Here is a 24,840-nt window from a genome sequence, read left to right as displayed (position 1 = left end):
TATGAATATTATCCAATTTGATGCAATTCATTTGTTTCATTAATGTAGCTGAAATGTGCCAGTTTTTCGCAATGTCATGTTCAATGTCATTCCATTTAATATATACAACTCAACGATTAATTGTTGCATGGCAACTGTGATGCATAATCTAATACAGACAGTGGTGGTCATATTGATTTGTACACTATCCTAAAATTACCACGAGTAGCATGAGTAAATATGTTTCAATGTATTTTTTATTAGGTGGCACTCAACCCGCACAATGGGAAGACATTACTGGCACAACACCTCTTACTTTTGTCAATGAGTGTGTGTCATTTACCACCACAGTATCTGCAAGGTATGTATTGTATCAAACTTTATACCGCATTAACTTTATCAGATGCACTTGAATATTAAAACTGTTAATGACCTCACCTGAGGGCATTATAAACAATTATTGCCCATCAAGTGACTGTTATTGACCTGAAGCTGAAGGCCAAGGAAAATAATAGTAATTCTTGGTATCAACACAATCCAAGGATAAGAACAGTAAGTATTAAAGATAACTGCCAGAACCCAAATGATGTTAGATGAAAATTACACATCGAAAAATGTTGTTCACCTTTTTATCGTCAACAACCTGTGTCATAGCAAAACGGAGAATTAAGACTGTGGCAAGAATTGTGCAAGGAGATGTAAAAATTAATAGTGAACATGATTGTGATCATGTGTTCACTTTTGACAAATAACACTGACATTGTAATATTAAATAGCATAGTTGTCACATTAAAATCATTCAAATTCATCTAAAGATGCTGAACATCCGTGGCAATGGGTGATGTCCCGTACACTGTGCGAGTGCTGCAAAAATCTAATGATTTGATTTTGAATTAGGTTTTTATAGCGTAATGTCAAAATTCTGATTTTTGAGTGGGGTATAATATTGTGTTAAATTATCTTTACTTTAGCACATTATTATTATCTCCTAAAATACTTTCGCATTTGTCAAATCCCATGTGACGTTTTTGACGTCACACCGATGCTATGACGCTTGTTTGTCCTGTTTTTTTTACATTTGATTTCACATCAATTGCAGGATCTCGTAGTACAAGCAAAATGGTTTCTTGTTGGACTTGGTGAAATAAATCTTTCTGTAGAATCATGCTATGTCATTGGAGTATGAAAATATGTAGTGGCAAATATTTGTGCTACATTTTTGGTGGAAAATAATTTACCTGAAAATTATAAAGGCACACACTTACGGATATTCATAGATTATTACATAAAAGTATTTGAATATGAAAAAAAAAGGAAATCATAAAATTTATGATTCAGACTTAATGATAAACGTATTCTACTCAAAGAGGGCGCTATATATTATATGGTCTTTCTCACAAATGCATGTAATACTTTACGATAGTTTTATAACTTAGTTTCTTGTAATTCTGCTTCAGGTTTTGGCTCATGGATTGTCGAGAGATAAATCAAGCCAGTAACTTTGCTAGAGAGCTATATCATGAAGTGACAGCGGTGCCGTTCATGGCAAAATTTGTCGTGTTCGGAAAGACACATGACCCGATTGAAGCCCGAATTCGAGTGTTCTGTATGACTGATGATAAGATGGATAAAACATTAGAAAGTCAAGAACATTTCACTGAAATAGCTCGTAGTAGGGATGTGGAGGTAAGACTTTTAATTTCTGTACGTTCGTTTTAACAAGATTCATTCTTCCTAAAATGACATTGCCGATTATTCCTTTCAAAGTTTTGTCTGAAATGGGGACTTGAATGTTGGTGTGTGCGTGTACGCCCGTTCAATGTCATTTCTCAGAATGCCTAGATCAACTTAAAGTCACGTCATGATGATAGTTTAGTTTATTTTATTTTATTTATGATAGTTTATTGAAACTTTTCATCAATCATTCAATCAAACTTTTGACGTATTGACATCTCTTATGGTGGGTTAAATAATTTTTATCTCTAACTAGAATTTTTTTCGCTTGGCTCATTTTGTTATTTCTTTGAATATTTTTTTAAAATTTGCCATTCTTTAGAAGCCTTCAGTGTAATTAATTTATCATTATTAATTCATGTACATATATACATTTGAGGACACTGTTTTCACCTATGCTTTCCTATACCCTCAAGGTTTTAGATGGCCGACCACAATACCTAGAACTTGCTGGTAATTTAGTGCCAGTACAAAAATCTGGAGAACAGCTTCATCTCAATTTCCACGCCTTCCATGAAAACCGCCTGCCATTCTTCACCCGTGTGCGCGACCAGGGACAGGAGCCTTGTGGTAGACTATCGTTTATGCGGGAGCCAAAAGTTGGCCGTGGATTACCTCCGCAGAAAGCCATCTGCAATTTGAATATAACTATTCCTGAGTATGTTAAGGTAAGGTAAACCATTTGTCACTACTGACTTTTCTTCCAGTGCGAGTTAATTAATTATTTGTGTATTTTTAAAGGTGTACGTCTCATGAATGTTTGTTACTGACTTTCAGATGAAGCTTCAGGTTCCTTTATGCATAGTTTCGTTACATGGCATTTCAAAGATGACATTTTGTGGATGAATATCATGTTTCTTATCATAGATGTGCTTCACTTTGCATTTTATGTGATGTTTGTTGTCTTGTTTACAATGTCCCTGCATTTTGAAACAATTGTATTAATAGTGTTGTTTTTTTTAGTTCAGCAATAGAAGCTTATTTGTTTTAATTGCTTGAAGGACTCCAATGTATCTTGTGAAGAAATTTATGAATATTCTGTGACCCTTTAATTCAGTTTCTCTATATACAACTTATCTGTCCAATCTGACTCTTGCTTCTTAAGCTATGCTACGCACAGCGGCCAAGCCAGCACGGTGATGAGCCAAGCACGGCGGCCAAGCCAGCACGGTGATGAGCCAAGCACAACTATTGAAACTTGACGATACAATGGAATCAAGCCTTGTTTGCATTTAAGTTCATTTCTTAATTATGAGGCACAACAACAAAAAGTTTGTGTTTCTGGTGTTCTTGTGATTGCAACAATCAAATGTGATCAAAACAATCAAAAAAAAAAAATTTGTATTGTAATTCAAATAGAATTACAACAGCTGTATTTTTATTTCGATTACACCAACGCAAATTGGTACAATTACCAGCATAAAAAAATATACATTCACCAAAAAAACCCACCAGAAACATTTTTTTGTTGCTGAGTCTTTGTGTTTTTGATTTTCTGCACCTTAGACTTCTTGCTTTGCTTTTCTTTTCTTTTTAAACTGCTGGGCTCTCGTTGCTTCCTTGCATTTTGAATGTAGTATTACTGTGTGGTAGGCAGGCCTAACAGTGAAACTGACTTCTCTCTTCTCACCACTTATCAATTCATGGAAAAGGTCAAAAAAGAAGATGACACAACAAGTAGTGAGGATGAGGTAAATTAAAGCTTTGATCTAGTGCCTTATCCAATAATGATGTCACTTCCTGTTTATTCAGGTGCATTGTGGGATTTGATGGTGAATTTCCATCATTCATTTAGATTGAATTTTTTAAAAAATTCGTTTGAGTTTTCAAATCTGAATTTTTTTATCCAAGGATATTTTTCAAAAAATGCACCTTGAATCGACACACACTGCATCATGTATTACTGGGCTAGTTGCGACAAAGAAATCAATGCCTTATATATGCTATATACTTCACTATTAAATCTTGCATGCATGCATGTAGACGATTACTGATTAATCTATATTCAGTTATTGATTTTATTTTGAAATTGAATTTATTATCCTTACTTAAGAACGAAAAGACCATAAATAAACTCAATTTAATGTTGGCAACTCTATTGTAGAAGTTTTTGTCTGACAGACATATTTAAATGTTTGACACTTTTCCTGTCAGGTTTGACCTCACTAAAATTTCTAAGCATTTTTGTCATTTTCTGATATTACTTTGATTTCTATGTTAATTTGGATCAATCAGACAAAACTTGAGATTGTTTGTTTCCATGGAAAATTGTTATACTTAACATGACTTTGAAAATTGGTCTTGCCTGAAATTCTGTACTACATAAGGTGTTGGTTACTTTGATAGATTATGCACTACTAAAAGTAACAATATGAATAAATTTGTGTTTGTTTCATAGTTTTCTCTAATATTGATATGTACATCGGGTTATGGGTCATTTTTAACAAAAAACATTGTTGTCAAGCTTAAAATAATATACATTATAATTATGCAAATTAATGGTACGTACCAAAAATTCAAAGTGCATGTGCATTTAAATGAATACTATTTTGTGAACAATCAAAACAATGTTTTTACAATGACTAGACCAGTACGTATACTTATGGAGAAAATGTTTAAAATACATATGAATATTGTCGCTTTAGAATTCAGCACTTTTTTTCTGTGCATTATAATGTTACTGTTAAAAATTTATGCTAGTAAACTACGCAAACAATAGCAATATATCTGATATGCACCTGGGCATTATGTTATGTATGTACCTAGGCATTATTAGCTTATACACAAATATTAATCACATGCACACAGTAGTATATTGTAATTGGCAGTTAGTGTGTTTTGATCATGTATAATGGACTGAGCATGTTATATACTGCCCGTAGTAGTAGTAGCAGCAGCAGCGTTGATTTCATCCAGCTTTGGCTCTGCTCACTGAATGCGTTCAATCCAACCGCATGCAATCAACATATCCTTCCTTACAGTATTCTGCTCTTGATCATGCTTTCCTATCCCGTCCTGTCATTTCCTATGTGTGCTGTGATAGGTTGTGATTGTTGTCATGGTTACATGGAGGTTGTTGTCCTCGGTTAACAGTGCTTAGTGTTCCTCATCATAGTAATCCAAAATAATAAACATCATTTCCATGCTGCCTCCCAATTCTCGTCAGGCGGCTGAATATATATGTTTGTTTTGTTTGTGAATGGATGTCTGATATGCAAATTTTATTTCTTTGTCTGCGATTGCTTCTATAGGAGACTATGGAAAAGGGAGAGGTAGGGGTTGAGTTTGTTGTCAAGGGACTTTTGTATTTTTGCGTGGGCTGTCTGAATTTTGTGGTTATTTCAGACCCTCCCTTGGCCATTTGTTGATGTACTTGTTTTCACCCTCCTCAGTTGCATTCTAGTGTGTATGTGTATTGTCGCTTCTTGTATTTGCTGCTGTCACCTCCATATGCAATGTTCAGACAGTCCACTCTCATGTTAGCTAGTTTCAAAATCTTGCTCAAGAAGTTGCTCGATTTATTCATAATTGCATTGTTTCTGAATATTAATAAATCATTCATTGCAACAATGTTTACAAAATTAATGATAGTTTCATAAAAGTTTCTCAAGATTTATCAAACAGTTAGGGGAGCTTTTTCAAATATGCTAGTTATACAGGTGTATCATTTTCATATTTATACCTCTTTATTAATAGTGTGTTAAATAATTACTTATCTGACCTTCTCTGAAACTAGTAGTACTATGTCTGTTTTAAGTAAATGTTTGAGTGTCTTACTAACATTGTAGTTGCATGGTAGATATTTTTGAAATGGACATATTATAAATTTGTGTCTCCCCCCTATACTAAAATAGAAAATCAACTGTATCCATGTTTGTGTTGGTTACGAATGATGTCATATTGCAGTATTTTCTTAATCACTGATATCAGACAGATACAAATAAATGGCGAGTCATAAAGTCACATGATATGACATGTAGAATTTTGCGTCTTTGAAAAGATTTGTTATGTGATCTTTATTTTCAATTCTATAGTGACTGTATTTGCTTTATTGAAGTGCATTTAAAAAGCACACATAAAAAAAAATACAATTATTGTATGCTCAATCACTAAAATTTGACTTATTTTTGACCATCATAGACGTACCTCAGTGTGTTTTTACCAAATAAAGCATATACGGTATATTACATATAACAGTAAATTGATGTATTCGTAACAAACTCTTCTCTACAAGTTTATGATGTAGTCTTAACCTCCTTATATATATATAAAGTACAAGTAACCCTTTCAGTGCTGAAGACTTTTCTATAATATTTAAAAATCAAATTTCATAATTTCTTTACTTATTTATTTTCTAATTTTGAATCATATTGATGAAACTAGCCTGTCTCTATCAGCCATGATTCAAATGTCTGCACAATCTTGGTTTATATAATCATGCCATAATATTATTTATGGAATTTGATCAACTGCAGCCATGACAACGGCAGCCATGACAACGGCAGCCATGACAATGGCAGCCATGACAACGGCAGCCATGACAATGGCAGCCATGACAACAGTGGTGAAAGGGTTACTCTAGCTGTTAATTGGTATTAACAAATGTGTCATAAAATATCTTGGAATTATTTACTAACTATAACTATGACTAACCTACTTATTCTTTGTAACTTTTCCCATTATTCATAGCGGGAAATTTTTGAACAGGTACTTATTCGTGTGCACATATTCACCCCCCCCCCCCCACCCGAGTATAATCCCATCCTGCTGTAATTACCAAAAATTGTATCTCAAACCTTAAATCTTCCCGTCTGAAATCATATTAAAATGTGTATATTTATTGATTTAATTCGTCTGTATCGATATAATTGAGTTCAGATATTTGTCTTTATTCATTTTCCATGTAACTCAGGAAACCAGAAAACCTTTAACGCCGGTATGAACTAGTCTTTTACCCACTCCCAGTAAAATTCATTGAATGAAAATTGCAGTTTATTTTTCAAGCATGTATGTAGCAAAATTATTTTGGTTTTAGTCAGTGGAACAAACTCAAATTCAAGATAAATTATTTGCAATTGCTCGTCTATAGTTGTAGCGACTGATTGTTCCTCATTGCTACTAATATTATACATTTGATGCCTCACTATAGATTACTGTAGAACCATTTATTTTCACTATTTTGATAATTTGAGTATATTCACTGAGTTTTGAATTCATAAATTTGCCAAAGAAACAATGCATTATATTATTTTACCTGTTGACATGCTTTTAATTTAGCGTATTTTACTAATTTTTAACAAAATAAAACCCAGTGAATAATTAATGTATTAGCAGTATTGTAGAAACTAACTTGTTTTGTCTTGTAATGTTCTGTGCATGTTTGTTTGTTGCATTCTGTTTATTGTCTCCAGTAATGTCACAGTTTATGCAATGCAGAACCTGTCCAGTAATGAAGTTGTATTTATTCTCATCTACTGTATATTCTACTTTACCACAACTTTTCAAATTCGGTTGTTAAAATATTTATAGTTAAATTCACTTCTTTGGAATGGTGATTAACTTTTTAAAAAAAACCCATTGAATCACTGTGATATTACTGACGACCACGGTTTCTGCGTAGAATCTAGAAGAACACGTGCTGCATGCAGGTTTGGAATTTATCATTTTTTTTCTTGTATTTATATGAATTTCAGGCAAGATGGTTGGGTTGTTGCGGCAGACAAAATAATAAATTCACGTCTGCCATGGTATTATGATTTATCTTATCTCCAAGATTCCAATATTTATATTAAATTTTATTCAAGTGAAAATATTCATTCTATTCTGGTTACTTGAAATTATCACAAATTAGTTGATTTGTTATGACTTTAAGTCATAAAAGGAAGCTTGTGCTATTTTGGACAATTTTGTTTCAATAATATGTAGTGAATTGAGTGTTTTACAGTACAAACATCTTGCCTGAGCTCTACCACATGAAAACTTCACTTCCAAATGTCAAAAACTCTGTTTTTTGTTTGCCTGTCAATTGGACCTTGTAGTCTGAAATGTACATTCTTACTCCTGTTGAGGAGGACTTTAATCTTGAGGTAAGTTGTCAAACAGTCTAAAGAACTTTCATTTTCAGCTAAAATTAGGAGATCATTGAATTGTAATATGATTGGTTGATTTGATTGGATGAATTTATTGTCATGTGATCAGCTAAATTGCAATTCTGATTGGATAGTTTTTCAACTTATTGACCAATCAGCAATCTTCTTTGTATTTCAAAGGAGGAAGCTATCTGGTTTGAGGTTTGTTGCACAGAATGTCTTTTATTCTTTTTTCACTTTAAGAATAAATTTGCATGTTTTTCTTTTTGCCGAAAATGAAAAGTGAATTTGCCAGCATGTACAAGAAAAAGAAAAACGTCTGTTTGGTTTTCAATATTACCCCTAGTGTGAAATTTTGTCATTAAGAATTATGATTTATTGGCAATTGTATATGTGCTTCATTACCACTTGTTTTAACAATTGTTTTAGCCAATCACATTTCTGGAGAAATGCATTTTACTCCTAAGATCATTGATATGCATGGCTGAAATGAAAGTTTTTTGGTTGAACTTAACCACATCTTGTCTCTTTTTACCTGCAACAACAGAAGGAATTTGAAAAATTTGCTGACGAGGTGAGAATCGGGCCCATATTTCAGTGACACGTTTTTTGTGCTCTTATTTTGATTTTTACAAGTGTGAGGTTTTGTTCACAATTGTTTGTGCTCCCCTTCACCACAGTACCGTTAAAGTTCCAATACAAGTTACTATTTTGTTCATGAGAGTAGATTATGCAAAGTCAAAGGACAGCTATCAGCTTAACTAATGTCAAAAGACAGTCATTAGCTTAACTAAAGACAGCCATCAGCTTGACTAAGGTCAAAGGACAGCCATCAGCTTGACTAAGGTCAAAGGACAGCCATCAGCTTGACTAAGGTCAAAGGACAGCCATCAGCTTGACTAAGGTCAAAGGACAGCCATCAGCTTGACTAAGGTTAAAGGACAGCCATCAGCTTGACTAATGTCAAAGAACAGCTATCAGCTTGACTAAGGTCAAAGGACAGTCATTAGCTTAACTAAAGACAGCCATCAGCTTGACTAAGGTCAAAGGACAGCCATCAGCTTGACTAAGGTCAAAGGACAGCCATCAGCTTGACTAAGGTCAAAGGACAGCCATCAGCTTGACTAAGGTCAAAGGACAGCCATCAGCTTGACTAAGGTCAAAGGACAGCCATCAGCTTGATTAAGGTCAAAGGACAGCCATCAGCTTGATTAAGGTCAAAGGACAGCCATCAGCTTGACTAAGGTCAAAGGACAGCCATCAGCTTGACTAAGGTCAAAGGACAGCCATCAGCTTGACTAAGGTCAAAGGACAGCCATCAGCTTGACTAAGGTCAAAGGACAGCCATCAGCTTGACTAAGGTCAAAGGACAGCCATCAGCTTGACTAAGGTCAAAGGACAGCCATCAGCTTGACTAAGGTCAAAGGACAGCCATCAGCTTGACTAAGGTCAAAGGACAGCCATCAGCTTAACTAAGGTCAAAGGACAGCTATCAGCTTAACTAATGTCAAAAGACGGTCATTAGCTTAACTAAAGACAGCCATCAGCTTGACTAATGTCAAAGGACAGCCATCGACTTAACTAGGGTCAAAGGACAGCCATCGACTTAACTAGGGTCAAAGGACAGCCATCGGCTTGACTAGGGTCAAAGGACAGCCATCGGCTTGACTAGGGTCAAAGGACAGCCATCGACTTAACTAGGGTCAAAGGACAGCCATCGACTTAACTAAGGTCAAAGGACAGCCATCGGCTTGACTAAGGTCAAAGGACAGCCATCAGCTTAACTAAGGTCAAAGGACAGCTATCAGCTTAACTAATGTCAAAAGACGGTCATTAGCTTAACTAAAGACAGCCATCAGCTTGACTAATGTCAAAGGACAGCCATCGACTTAACTAGGGTCAAAGGACAGCCATCGGCTTAACTAGGGTCAAAGGACAGCCATCGGCTTAACTAGGGTCAAAGGACAGCCATCGGCTTAACTAGGGTCAAAGGACAGCCATCGGCTTAACTAGGGTCAAAGGACAGCCATCGGCTTAACTAGGGTCAAAGGACAGCCATCGGCTTAACTAGGGTCAAAGGACAGCCATCGGCTTAACTAGGGTCAAAGGACAGCCATCGGCTTAACTAGGGTCAAAGGACAGCCATCGGCTTAACTAGGGTCAAAGGACAGCCATCGGCTTAACTAGGGTCAAAGGACAGCCATCGGCTTAACTAGGGTCAAAGGACAGCCATCGGCTTAACTAGGGTCAAAGGACAGCCATCGGCTTAACTAGGGTCAAAGGACAGCCATCGGCTTAACTAGGGTCAAAGGACAGCCATCGGCTTAACTAGGGTCAAAGGACAGCCATCGGCTTAACTAGGGTCAAAGGACAGCCATCGGCTTAACTAGGGTCAAAGGACAGCCATCGGCTTAACTAGGGTCAAAGGACAGCCATCGGCTTAACTAGGGTCAAAGGACAGCCATCGGCTTAACTAGGGTCAAAGGACAGCCATCGGCTTAACTAGGGTCAAAGGACAGCCATCGGCTTAACTAGGGTCAAAGGACAGCCATCGGCTTAACTAGGGTCAAAGGACAGCCATCGGCTTAACTAGGGTCAAAGGACAGCCATCGGCTTAACTAGGGTCAAAGGACAGCCATCGGCTTAACTAGGGTCAAAGGACAGCCATCGGCTTAACTAGGGTCAAAGGACAGCCATCGGCTTAACTAGGGTCAAAGGACAGCCATCGGCTTAACTAGGGTCAAAGGACAGCCATCGGCTTAACTAGGGTCAAAGGACAGCCATCGGCTTAACTAAGGTTGAAAGGAAACTTGAATAACTAGATGTCAAAGACCCTATATTGTTGCCAAACAGCAGGTTAGTATAGGATTTTAACGGTACGCCATACCTTTTTGTAACTATTCACGTCATTTTTAGATGTTTTGTTCAAGTTTTTTGTAGCTATAACACAATATTTTTTATTGATATCAAAATTAAAGAAATTTTCCCCACGGTTTAAAATTGCACCAAAATTTATGCTTATCCTTCGATACTGTGCATGTATTCAAATCAGCTGATGTGATGTTCTTTCCTGCAAATCCCGTGATTTATTTTGTTTTACCCAGGTAAGCATACTGTATTTGTTCTATTAGAATTGCAGGTGTTAATATGAACCCCCTAAATGTGATCGGAATAAGCATCTCTGTTGTCCATATATCATGGGGATGCAATTCTAATAGTGCTAATACTATTATTTATTAGTTCATAGCTTTCACAGTGTGGTAAATAATTTGTTTCTGACCTTATTAACTCTTATTAAAATGTACAGTATTTGTTCTGTTGGTAGTGCTTACATAATTGTTTCGAAAACAGTTTTTGTTTACTTGTGCTGCGATTGGAGAAACGCTTCTAATAGAGCAAATATATATATTCAGACAAAATCGAAAAATTTCTGTGAAATTAGGAAAGCTAAATGTTACAACACAATCTACAGTGCATACAAATATCTGAGAACTTAAATTTCTGTAAAACTATCTAAATAGTATAGGTCAAAGGTCAATTTAGCACACTGCTGGTGTCCAAGCATGAAACCAGGTTTGTATAGTTGTTAATGCAATATGTTGTTCGTCCAAACTTCTTTTCTTTTCTGTCTCCTCCACTTCTTTAATTTCTGTGTGTCGTCTTCTATTTTTACACTTTCTATTTTATTCAATGCTTGACCTATAAACGTGTAGGAAAAGAATCAAGAAATAAGGAAAATGGGACTGAGGGTTGTAGATAAGGTATGGTTGCACATGTGTGAATTGAAGTGTTTAGTTTATTCAGTATGATGCAACGCTTCACCAGTTGCGTAACCTTTGAGTGTCATGTGACCTTTCATGTCTTATATAACCTTCATTCATTGTCATGTGACCTTTTACCTGTTGTGTAACCTTTGAGTGTCATGTGACATTTCACCTGTTGTATAACCTTCATTCATTGTCATGTGACTTTTTACCTGTTTAACCTGTATTCAGTGTCATGTGACCTATATTCAGTGTCATGTGACCTATATTCTGTGTCATGTGACCTATATTCCGTGTCATGTGACATTTACCTTTTATGTAACCTTTATTCAGTGTCATGTGACCTTTTACCTGTGGAACCTTTATTGAGTGTCATGTGACCTTTACTGAGTCATGTGACCTTTCACATGTTATATAACCTTCATTGAGTGTCATGTGACCTTTCACCCTAATCAATATCCATTTTTATTTTTTCCGTCACTGTTCACACCTCACCCATTCACAGGAATGATGTGATATTGTTTACCTGTCTCTAACCTTTGTGTTATTGTGCTTTTGAAAATTTTGCAGAATGCAGTGACGTATAAACATGAATGATGAATGGAGCAGTTTTTTCTGTCTATCAATATGGTTTAGAAATATCATGTCATTGTGCAATTTTTTCTTTCACTATTACCTGATATCAACAATTAATGAATAATCTTTCTTTTTTATATTCCAATTATTAACACTTCCACACATTAACTAATCGCATGTTACGTCCATGTTCCCCTATTGCATCATGGGATAGCTGTCGTTTTTTGCAGAATACTTTATTTCTACTTGGAATTTATTTTTACTATTTCTGCTGAAATGATTCTGTGAAAATAAAATCCAGCGAATATACCATTTTTGTATATTTTACATTCTATTCATCAAAAATAGGTGAAAATAAACTCCCTATGAAACAGCCAGAAAGTCTGCTCAGCTGCATAGTTTGGTCACTTGATATCCAGTCAGTGACCACACTACACTATACTTTGACCATAAGATGGTCAGTATGACCACACCAACCACACTTAGGCCACTTGATATCCCGTGACTACACATTTTGCAAGCCGGTGACCAATACCAGACCTTCATTTATAGATCTGTGTTTATTTAATATTTTCTTAAAATGTTGTGCATAATTTTTTTTAATTTTAATGTCATTAAAAATTAATTTTTCTTGCATTTTTTCAACAATTCTGACAAAACATGAATATTTAGACCATTACAAATATATGCATGTCTGGCTGACAAAGACAGTTTTATAACCACATGAAATGATGATACACTGATGCTGACACCTGGAAGACTCAAGTTGTCTCTTCACTAAGGTGTTCTTTCACTTTGAATGTTCATTAAATCTCTGTTTATGTTTCATTTCACAGGGAGATTCAACTCATAAACTCAACTTTGCTTCCATTAGACTTCGACAAAAATACACTTTCCTCCAAGACCCTGCTCTAAGTAAGTTTCCTTATGAAATCTGTTACCTGACACAGTGACTGTGTATTTGTGTATGTATATACCTTATTTGTTTTATTTAGTGCATGACCCTAATGTAAGTTGTGAAAATTGCAAAATTTTGCAGCAGTGAAATTTTCTCTGTATTCCTGTGTCAGTGGCTTTGGTGAAATGTTTTCACCAGTGACATAACATTCTGAAATTGTGAATATGAATATGTGTTGATAGTAAACAGTCCAGCATACAATGTGATTTCAAATAGAGCAAATAGCGTAAGTCAAAGTCATGGTAATTCTGGTGAGCAAAGCTTAGTTATCCGAAATATCTAAAGTCCCACAGCATCACTCTAAAGGACACTCAGTCAGTCAGTTAGTTAGTAATAAATCATCTAAAAAACTGTAATAAAGATAAATAAAAGTCAACAAGTAGTTAACAGCAATCATCAGTAACGTTTAGGTTAGGAGATGAAACAGGAGGCTATTGGCTATCTGAAGTCAGTATTTTATTAGTAGTGCTGTCAAAACTGCACCTACTAGCAGAAACAGCGAAAGCTAAGATTGTGCAGTGGATGCTACCTATCAAGGTAGAATGTTGAGAGCATTTCATACCCTTTTAACTCACTATCACCAAATTATAAAAATGCAGCTGTTTTCTTCAACACTGAAAACTTACTTGTCTATGTATATATTTTCTCTCTTTAGGTCCAACTAGTGCACATGAACGAGCTGAAATCCGTTTATGGCATCTTGCAGCAAAACTTGGCAAAGACTGGCCAAAATTAGGTCGCGAACTTGGCCTAAATAACAGGGAGATTGAAATCATAAAAAGTGAAAATGAGGAAAATGTGGTAGAGCAAGCATTCGTTGCTTTACATGTCTGGGCAGAAAGAGCAGGGAAAGAAGCATCAGGTCAGTCCTATTTCAAACACTTTACCATCCAAATCTATTTCTAGTTTTTCTCTGTGTCAGTGTGATACTGAATTATTGATCAAGAACTGAATACTGAGCTACAAAGATTGAAGCCCAATGTGATCAAAACAATTTCTGATTTTTCTAGAAATTGGCACAATTTGAAAAAAATTTTGTGGAGAAAAACAAAAGCATTTTAAAAGCTGATCATAGAAGAAGCCCATCATTTATTTTATCTGATAGTTACATGCTGATAGTGGTGATGATGGTTGCAAGCAACAAAAAAGCCTGTGTGTGCACATAATAGAGGTGTACTTCTAATGAATGTGTACTTTTTTATTGCGAAATGTCTAACTTTTGTAGGTGAAAGACTTGAAGATGCACTTGAAAAATCTGGTAAACACCAACTTGCAAGAGAAATCCTTCATACATCGTACACCATTGATATGGAAGATGAACATTCCATCGACTATTATAGAGACTTAGAAAAATCAATGGCAAAATCACGAATGGATGAATCAGGTAATCCGCTATCCCATAATATGAGAGGTTATCACGAGAATACCGCAAAGTATGCATGAAGGCGGTTGATGCAATCCCATACTGCCTAAGTGTAAACTTTGCGGTATTCTTGTGGTAACCTTATTATTTATACACCCACTTCCTGATTATAGTAATAATTTGAGAGATTATAGGCTCAAAATGACAATAAAAAAGGTTTTGGATTGTGTAAACATGCATTTGTATTTCCATCGCGTAATTCTTGTGTTTGAGTGTAATGTCAATCTGGAATGCATCAATGTTGGTCACGTAGTTTACCCCATAAAGTGTTAGCGATGAATAAAATGAGTATGCACGTCAAATTTCTTTATTTTTTGGTGCTAGAAGTATAATAATACCTTATTACTGCCACTGTTTTACTACTCTAACCTTTTAGAATTTTTTTTTCAAGCTTGTCCTAGAATTTGTTCTTGTGTGCTTTATCAAATACATTGATAAGAAAATGTTCTGTATGTCAGCATATTAGAGTTATGATAATACTTGTAATAAATTTTGTAAAACTTCTGACAATGGAAGCCCACTGTAAAATGATATAAAAAGATAGTTAAAATTTACAGTTTATAGATAAAAAAAACTAATTACAAATTTACAAAGTAGATTAGTATAATAATATATGTGTATCATATTGACAGCTTTTGATGATATAATGGAATTAAAATCACCAGCTAAGCCACCAAGGGCAAGTCAAGACCATGAAGACTTACTGGAAGGGGTGAGTAAATATTGATGTCAGATATCAGTAAGTATGGTGTAGTTGAAGTGTGTGACGAATGGCTTGTAAATACAGTGCAGGGTATCTATGTGTAGTGTATTGTCTATATGCTGTGTAAACGTTGTTGTAGTGCGTCAACTGCTCTGTAAACGTTGTCGTGCGTCAACTGCTCTGTAAACGTTGTCGTGCGTCAACTGCTCTGTAGCTGTCTCTGTCTGTAGTTTCTTTCGGTAGTCTTGCCAGTACTGTAGTTTCTTTTGTGTTCTCTTGTAGTGTCTCTGTAATGATAGAATCTGTTTGATTCTCTGCTGCCCAAAAGCACTTTGTACTAACATGAGAACGTCATATTCTCAAAATTTAACCAGTTTGTCTTTATCCTGTCATGTCATCATCTCCCACTACTATCACTACCACCACCATCATCTTCTGTATCCTATCCATTCCATCTCTCCATTTCTTCCACACCACCAACTAAATACTACATAGGAGCCAACCATGAATTTGATGGAACATCTGGATACAAGTGAAATTGAAGACCAATCGGATATCATGGAACGCGTCTCAATTGCCAAAGAGGTAATAATTTCCAGTTTTCTGGCAATTTATTCCATGGATATCTATTAATGTGTGAATTCTCACCAACCAAATTATAATTACGAAAGCTTTTTTTTTTTTCATTTTCACTATCATTTTGCATGCTGCTTCTGTTTCAGATGGAATTTTTACCCTCTTTTTTTTTTACTAGAGTTTTAATTTACAGCTGTTTTATATTTGAATCTTTCAGAAAATTCTTTTCTTAATTTCTTTTAGTTTATTTCCCACAGGCATGGCAGTTTACAATAAAAAAGTTGCAAATTTTTTCAATTTTCAATGCAGTATACTTACCATTCACTAACCTTATTTGCATAATCAATGCAGTTCCCTTTCCTTTGAGCAGCACTTTGACTTTTAAAAGGACTCATTAACATATCTCCCGAATTTACCTTCCTCATTGCCTGCTTGCGTAGGAACATGTTGATCTGAAAGAAGAACGTGTTGAAGAAAGCCATGTAGAGGTACTTTGATGTAGTTTGGTTTCCAATGCTCACACGGCCAGCTGTTCTTTGTGGGTTTTTTTTGTTGAACTTTTGTAAATTTTTATGGAGTGTCTTGATTTTTTTCTAAATAATAACTGAGTAATTTGTCATATTTTGTTCTAAATATGACCAATATTGAAAAATTAGAACAAATTTGCATGAAATATAAAAAATGCTGTTTCAAAGATCAGCCGGAAGTGACTAAATTAACCCAATGACTATTGTAACATGTACCGGTAATTATAATGCAGATATAGATTATAGATTAATTTTGCCATAAATGCATTATGATTCCCTACTAATCAAATAAACAAAGTAAATTGTTTTGTAGTTGTTTTATAATAGTCATTGTGTTAAATGCATTTTAAATAACTGTTTGCTATCACTAATATTATAATTGCACATAAACTAATATTTCTGCTAGAAGTATGATTCCCAGTCACTGTTAGTAAGTAAAGTATAAGTCAGTCTGTATCATCGTTAATATGTGGTAACTATGTACACAGTTATATGTTGTAGACCGTATTTTGCACTGCTCAATAGCTTAATGAATTGCTTATCACAACTTTGTTCACCTATTTTATTGTCTACAATGAGAAAATTGTTTTCTAAAGTAGAATAGCGTGCCAAAGCAAAGATGATTATCACAGCAGAATGCATAGAAAAAAGAGATGAGTAGCAATAAATGTGAAAAAGCTGCTAGAATCACAACAATTGTGGAATTTGTTGGCTCAGACTTTAACTCAAGCAACATTCTGATGGCAATACAGTGCAATTTTGGTTTGAAGTTCTTTTCAAACTTATCTGATTTGTTTGTTGGCTAAAACCTCAACACAAGCAACATTCTGATGGAATTACCATGCTATTACATTGTTTTGAAGTTTTTTCAAACTTTGCTGTTTGATTTGTTGTAATCTGCAGATTCATAAAGAAGTCATGACAAAAGAAGTAATTCAGGTAAATCTTCAGTAAACCCTTTTGTTCTTTTAGATGAAATAACTAATTTCAACTTTAAACCCATAAACACATGCTGTGTAATTTGTTTCATTGCATATATATGCTATCCAAACAACGTCATTTCAAGATATCTCCATTTAAATGATCTTTTAAAGATGTTGTCACAGCTTTGTTTGTCTTCTGTTTATTATCGTCGGTCTATGGCTTGTACAACTGCAGTGATAAATATTAGTTTTACATCCAACAGGCCAAGATAAGTTTCCTTTATTAATCCTAATCATTCTTTTATATCTCTCTTGAATATCTTTTCTCTGTGCCCCGTCGTCAGGTTGTTGAAACAGAAATAATAACACAAGAAGAAATAATAGAAAGCCAACAAAAGGAGGTATTAAGTCTGCATTTTACGCATGTTGGATTAAACACTGCCCTCTGCCATGCAAACACTGCCCTCTGCCATGCAAACACTGCCCTCTGCCATGAAAACACTGCCCTCTGCCATGCAATTGCTGCACTCTGTATTGAAAAACGCTACCCTGTGTTGAAAACACTGCCCTCTAGTTTATGAATACCATTTTATGCACAACCTTTTCTGTAGCTTATCAATTGTTCTTGTGTGGTGAATGAAGTTTGCCCTGAAAGTGCTGTAATCTTGATGCAGTATAAACCAGTTTTTGCTGCTGTATGTATAAAAGCCGAAAAGTGCATAATTATCTGTGAGCAAGTTGATTTTTTCTGCCATGAAGTTGGTTTTTCAAGTTAGCTTTATTTTTCTGAATTGCTGTTTTTAACATTCTAACAAGACCAGCATTTATTCTGATATTGACATTCAACAAGAACCAGTAGTTAATCTTATTTTACTATAATGTCTTTAATTATGAATACCTTGTGTCATATTTCTGTTTGATTATCAGGAAACTTTTCCTATTGAAGATGAACCAGAGGTACGAAACAATATTTTTGAATCTGAATTCAAGTTGTCATCTTGAATAAAAATTTAGATTGAGATAAAGCCAGTGTGGTATATTTAAGCAATAACCCCCGCCGAAGGCGGGTATACCACGAGATATTGCACAATTCACGACATATATGCACGAGCCGCAGGCGAGTGCATATATGGAGTGAATTGTGCAATATCAAGTGGTATACCCAACTTTGGCGGGGGTTATTGCTATTATATTATACCAGTATATTGACAATTCGATAAAACTTGTAAAAAAAGAGTTTACTTTCATCTACTAAAAGATCATGAATATGGCCCTTGAACATGAATATTTATAAGAATAGTATGTAGTTGTACGCTGAATGCATACAAAAATTGCATGCGCAACACAGTTCAAATTGAATACAAACTAATTTTTATTCCACATGAAAAAAAAAACATCCACGTTGAATAGAGCAGCGTAAACACACAAATTAGCATAACAAAGGATGACCTTTCTGACATTTTACTGACCCACAACGCGATTTGAAATACAGGGTCGTGTACAGTTTGGATCATTTAAACAACGGATTTTCCACGTTTTCATTCCGGTTTTTGTACAATTTGGACTGTAATTTGCCCATTGAAAGTACAGTTGTGAAATAAACCGGTTTTGTGACTCATCATACTACTTGTAACTGTGTATATTTGACGTTCAGCGGTACGCGGCGGGACGCGGTGTATCATGTACGGCGACCGGCACAGCGACCTCAGTTCAAACATCTGACCTGGATACCTTTGGTATAACCAAAGTTTTGTGACAGTATGACTGACAAGTTTTGTCGTTGTTCTGGGGTAAGTTTGATGGTGTAAGATCGGATTTTCACATCGTTTTTGTGACACGTACATGATATGCCTTGTCTCAACTAAGGCCGAAAGACTTTGCACGCCGTCGCTCTAATACAGTGGTTGGTGTACGCTCGGCACAAATCTGTAGCTTTCGAAATTACCTTCATCATCTCCTGTAATTTATTCACCCATAGTGAAGAATTGCAATATCATATATCGTCGTCGAATCCTGCGTTGTCCCGTGTTTTTTGAAACAGATGACAATTACCCGGGTGCACTGCAATTTTGTCAGCTGCCGCTACCGGACACCGGTTGTTATTAGTGGCAAACTGGCATACATTTTCGCCTGTGACTCATAGTTTTTTTGCATTTTTATGTCATTAAATCCCTCAATTATATCTTGTACTTAAAGATTATGTTTTCTTTGTTGGAAGTTCGCAATCCATCTCAAAGTAACAGCACTGAGAACATAGCGTTTTGGCGTTCGTGTCGGCACCTCACGGTGTTAAGGAACGGTGGTTTAGGTTTGTGTGGCGAACGACAATCACCCAACGACCGACGCTCACAACTTGGATCCCACCATTAACAAAAAGCAATATTATAGTTATATAACTGTTCAGATGTTTTTAATTCAGTTTTTTTTCAATATTCTTCTAAAATTCAACCACTATATTTACCTAAAAATCAAATAATACCGGTTTTATGCATTTTCGTATTAAACCTGTAGTCAATTCATGTTCCAGGGCCACTTGGTTTAGCCGTGCATTATCAGCCAATATACCATGGATTGCATATGCAAATTTTGTGTTTGGACCAATCAAATCAATGGATTAACACCATCAATATACTGGTATAATATAATGTTATATATTTACTGTAGCAGTATATTATATCTATAAATCACATGGCTTCCATTATCTAAGAAGTGCTAATTGTAAATTATTTTAGTCTTTGGTTGAAATCTTGGTTTTTATTTCTCCCTATAGCATACTTGCCCTATTGTTGGCAGTAAAACGTTCTTTTTATATTTTCTTGATTTTTCTTTTTTCAATCTTCCTTTTCTTGTGTAAATCTTCATGTAAATGCAGGACGATGATTTCCATGATGCCCTAGCTACTCCATTTCCTGTGACCCAGGTAGCTTTCCCATTCACGTCATGTGTAAAGTTTGGTTGGCTGCATTTTGAAACACCAGCCCGCATGGGATGTTGTCCTTTTTGCATTTGCTAATATATACTAAATTGTCGTCCCTCCCATCTTTCTTACCATATTTGATACTACCGGTATATGCATTTGCCATATTTGGTACTATGTATATATGCATTTGCCATATTTGGTACTATGTATATATGCATTTGCCATATTTGGTACTATGTATATATGCATTTGCCATATTTGGTACTATGTATATATGCATTTGCCATATTTGGTACTATGTATATATGCATTTGCCATATTTGGTACTATGTATATATGCATTTGCCATATTTGGCACTATGTATATATGCATTTGCCATACTTGGTACTATGTATATATGCATTTGCCATATTTGGTACTATGTATATATGCATTTGCCATATTTGGTACTATGTATATATGCATTTGCCATATTTGGCACTATGTATATATGCATTTGCCATATTTGGCACTATGTATATATGCATTTGCCATATTCGGTACTATGTATATATGCATTTGCCATATTCGGTACTATGTATATATGCATTTGCCATATTTGGTACTTTGTATATATGCATTTGCCATATTTGGTACTATGTATATATGCATTTGCCATATTTGGTACTATGTATATATGCATTTGCCAGATTTGGTACTATGTATATATGCATTTGCCATATTTGGTACTATGTATATATGCATTTGCCATATTTGGTACTATGTATATATGCATTTGCCATAGTTGGTACTATGTATATATGCATTTGCCATATTTGGTACTATGTATATATGCATTTGCCATATTTGGTACTATGTATATATGCATTTGCCATATTTGGTACCGGTACTATGTATATATGCATTTGCTATATTTGGTACTATGTATATATGCATTTGCCATGTTTGGTACTATGTATATATGCATTTGCCATGTGTGGTAAAATATGAGGATGATATTTTTAAAATGGCAGCTAACAGCACCATTTCCATGAAAATTCTTTGAATTAGTGCTTTTAGATACTAGGCATTACTAAGATTATCAATAGACATGTTAATATTCCCAGCAAGTGTGTAGATATTGGAATTGTGCGGCTTTAACAAAGTGACACATTTCCAATTTGTAGGAATCCCCTGAATCACCGGAGGCTGGTGAAGCAGCACCTATTGAGGTACAGTGCTCTATTTTTTCTGTGAATTGTTTATTTCATTTTATTTGACTTTTATTGGTGATGCTTGACATCCGACACCTGTGTACTGATGAGGAAGATTTTATTACAGGAACCTGAACCTGAGCCGGAAGAGGAAGAGCAACAACTGACTGAATCCTGGGAAGTTGTTGAAGATGCTGAGGTAATCAGCTGTTGGATATTTCAAACTTACAAAGTTTGCTCACTATCAATATTGCTTGAGCTTTATTACTGCTATATGAATGAATGAATGAATGAATGAGGTTTATTTCACGATAAACATATACACATATAATAATATTAAAATAAATGTGATATATAAACAGATGAGTAAATAAGTCTATAATTTGAATTTTAGATGTATATAAAGCAAAATATTCATGTATATTGATTATATTTTCAAATTTATCTTTTATACACTGCCTGTTCTTTGTTAGACTTTCAAATGTTACTTTTCCCTTCCACTCTTTAATTAGGAACCACGTGATGAAGCCCTTGGTGCAATGGCTGCTCCTGACGAGGTATGATAACATATTTATGTTATCAAAATTTGTGTGAATTTTGTACGCTCATATTATTTTGTAGATTGTGGGTATTATATTTTGTCTAACCATCCTTTCGGGCAGGATGAAGAACAAGAGGAAGAAGATGAGGAGGAATGGGAAATAGTTGATGCTGAAGCTGCCGAGGTAATACAAGTCAGTCCTATTCAAGTGCTTTATTTCATCAACTCTCAATCTTTTTTAAAATATTTTCTCAGACAATTAGTAAATATTATTTGTTAGATGGAAAAGCTTTCTATTTTATTTTTAGAAACCAGAGACAAGTAATTGTAATATTTTTCCTTATTGATAATTCTACAAATTAAAAAAAAAGGAGGCAAGGTGCTAATAGTTTAACTATAATTTTATGTTTTTCCCTCTGTGTTCTTTCTAGGAGTTTAATGAAGAAATTATGGAAAAGATGGAAGAGGTATTGCACAATTAATTCATTGACTTTATAACGTTTATTATTGATCCTGTCCTTGTTTTAATTAATAACTATTCCTCTTAATCTGTATTGTAGGAGACACCAGAAAAGGAAAAAGTTGTTAGTTTTGAAAGTCAGTATCTTCATGAAAAAACACAGGTACTCCTTGATTGTTGACTTCTCAAATTTCAGTATATCTTGTCTAATTGTTTGCGGACAGAAGTAACTTCATTATACTCTCTTTTCTTTCATGCCAGCATCAGGAAATTGTTATAACTGAAACTTTCCATCAGGTACATCCATTATGTTTGACTCTTCATTTCCATGCGTTTTAATAAATTTGTTTTCATATTTAAAAATATTTTCTCTCTCTCACAATCATTGTCACCTCCTTCCTTCAGGATTACAAAGATGAGAAAGACATATCAGAGCCTGACATTACAGTGTCTGAGGTACTGGTCTTGCATCAATATATGTTGTTTGTTTCCAGCATGCATGTTGTGTCAAAATTGTCTATAGTGTTAGTTATTATATTATTCATTTATTTTTTAGTTATTTTCAATATTACAGTGAAATCAGTGCAGTTCAACAATTGGAAAGTGTCAGCCTTTGCTTTTTTTAAATTAAATAGCCAAAATAAACATGAAGCATACATCAAAAGATAAAACACATTCTCTCAAAGTCGCAGACATTGTAGCTGATGATTATTATCAAACTTTGTTGTCGTTGTTTATACCGACTGGTGTTGATAAACAAGTGCCACCAGTTTGACAACAGATGTGTATAAACTTCCTACTGTATATGTCAAGTACTTTATCTTGTTCATTTTTACCCTTAATCAACTTTTGATTATTATATTTTTTTACCAGGCAGCATCAATTTTTCGACATTAATAACAGCCTTATATTATGTGCCTAATTGAGTCGGGACTGAAGTGTTTTGTGCATCACATAACCAGAAATAATTTTATTCTGTCTATACAGGAGGCAACCCCAGAAAAAGAAGAGGCGTCAGAAGATTTCCTGGGACCTTCTGAGGTATATCGACATCCTCACTTGTGCATGTCATGTTGTATTGTTCTATTTACTACCTAACCCTATTATTTACACTCTAGCTGCACTATTATAGAAATGTGTCACTTTTTGTATCATTTTATTTTGTAGCCGTTTTGTGTTCCCTTTTTCAGCTCGAATTTTCCTATGTCAATAACTAATATGTCACTTCCATGACCCCTGAAGATCACGCATCCTGGTACTTTTATGACCCCTAAAGGTCACGCATCCTGGTACTTTTATGACCCCTAAAGGTCACATATCCTGGTACTTTTATGACCCCTAAAGGTCACACATCCTGGTACATTTATGACCCCTAAAGGTCACACATCCTGGTACTTTCATTAGTATAAAAATTAATATTTTGGGCACAGTTTCCTAGATATGATTATTTGTTTGAGTAAGCAAAAATGTACATTAAAATGCTCCAATTGTGTGTGATGCTTACATACCAACAAAAGTACCAGGAATTGTGACATGAACGTGTGGCCTATTATTGGCTTTTGTTATTTTATTAAGATTTGTTGATATAGATGTTTCTTATTTTATAATTTCATTAATCCGAATGCATTTACTCCTGCCATTGTTTGTCTTTTAGGATTTTCACAAATGTTTTGTTGTTGATTTTTATTTACACTTTTTCACACATAACTGAATTCACCCAGTTATAGAGTCATGGAAATTGTTATCGTTAATGTTTAGGTTCCTGTTGAGATAGCAGTGAGCAAAGAAAGTCCAACTACACCAGAGGCGTATTCTCAGGTGAGCCTAGTTACTTGCACAAGATAGAGCTATAGTCATATTTTAGCTAAGGTGATGGCCATTTGATTTTATATGTCTCTGTGGCAAGGAAATTGAATCCATGAGTTTGTTTAATTTCGCATGTACACATGTTTCTTCTAAGCCATTAGGATGTGCCACTGACGCACTGCAATTTGCTATGAAGCAACTAGCTTGGTTAATTCCCTCACATATGATTAATGCAAAAAAAAATTGATTAATCTTGCAAAACATTATAGTTACAGAATTTGAAATTTAGAAAACTTTATAAACCAAATAAATGTAAAACAAATCAGGGACCACAACATTTCGCACTTCAAGTCATATCCACAGTCAAATACTTTTTATTTTTGAAGACACCCCCCCCTTCCCCCAGCAGCAATCAATTTGACACAAACTTACTCTTTTTAGAGGACACAGTGATGATTAGAGTATTATAAACTTGTATACATACAGTTGAGTTAATATTTAGTTAGTATTCATAGTTCATTAATATATAAATGGATTTGTTTGCCTAGGGCATAGCAGAGATAGCAATTGGTCCAGTCCCCACTTCCAGGGAGCCTGATGAATATTGTCCCGAGGTAGGAAGTTCAGATATTCTAAATAGTTGGTGTGTTTTGTCTTTATGGTATTG

General features: G+C 34.9%; 1 protein-coding gene across 1 annotated transcript in view; it reads left to right on the top strand.

The window, feature by feature from the left end:
* Positions 1-24,840, top strand: part of LOC100372108 (uncharacterized) — a 122,622-nt gene that overhangs the window by 68,120 nt on the left and 29,662 nt on the right. Inside the window, exons 27-56 of the mRNA XM_085493793.1 lie at positions 244-340; positions 1,437-1,665; positions 2,130-2,381; positions 3,291-3,404; positions 4,965-4,985; positions 6,403-6,420; positions 7,752-7,799; positions 8,350-8,376; positions 11,516-11,563; positions 12,979-13,057; positions 13,756-13,962; positions 14,326-14,484; positions 15,156-15,235; positions 15,722-15,811; positions 16,243-16,290; positions 17,233-17,268; positions 17,597-17,653; positions 18,180-18,209; positions 20,125-20,172; positions 21,340-21,384; positions 21,494-21,565; positions 21,879-21,923; positions 22,029-22,091; positions 22,339-22,374; positions 22,468-22,530; positions 22,629-22,664; positions 22,773-22,823; positions 23,355-23,408; positions 24,126-24,185; positions 24,722-24,787. Of these exons, the coding sequence (XP_085349919.1) occupies positions 244-340; positions 1,437-1,665; positions 2,130-2,381; positions 3,291-3,404; positions 4,965-4,985; positions 6,403-6,420; positions 7,752-7,799; positions 8,350-8,376; positions 11,516-11,563; positions 12,979-13,057; positions 13,756-13,962; positions 14,326-14,484; positions 15,156-15,235; positions 15,722-15,811; positions 16,243-16,290; positions 17,233-17,268; positions 17,597-17,653; positions 18,180-18,209; positions 20,125-20,172; positions 21,340-21,384; positions 21,494-21,565; positions 21,879-21,923; positions 22,029-22,091; positions 22,339-22,374; positions 22,468-22,530; positions 22,629-22,664; positions 22,773-22,823; positions 23,355-23,408; positions 24,126-24,185; positions 24,722-24,787 (2,279 nt within the window). The remainder of the gene's footprint in view (positions 1-243; positions 341-1,436; positions 1,666-2,129; positions 2,382-3,290; positions 3,405-4,964; positions 4,986-6,402; positions 6,421-7,751; positions 7,800-8,349; positions 8,377-11,515; positions 11,564-12,978; positions 13,058-13,755; positions 13,963-14,325; positions 14,485-15,155; positions 15,236-15,721; positions 15,812-16,242; positions 16,291-17,232; positions 17,269-17,596; positions 17,654-18,179; positions 18,210-20,124; positions 20,173-21,339; positions 21,385-21,493; positions 21,566-21,878; positions 21,924-22,028; positions 22,092-22,338; positions 22,375-22,467; positions 22,531-22,628; positions 22,665-22,772; positions 22,824-23,354; positions 23,409-24,125; positions 24,186-24,721; positions 24,788-24,840) is intronic.

This window comes from Saccoglossus kowalevskii, chromosome 19 (assembly GCF_978046115.1).
Source record: "Saccoglossus kowalevskii chromosome 19, keSacKowa6.1, whole genome shotgun sequence".
Lineage (NCBI taxonomy): Eukaryota > Metazoa > Hemichordata > Enteropneusta > Harrimaniidae > Saccoglossus > Saccoglossus kowalevskii.
Note: the sequence above shows the minus strand (reverse complement) of the source record. Positions and strands in the feature narration are given on the sequence as shown.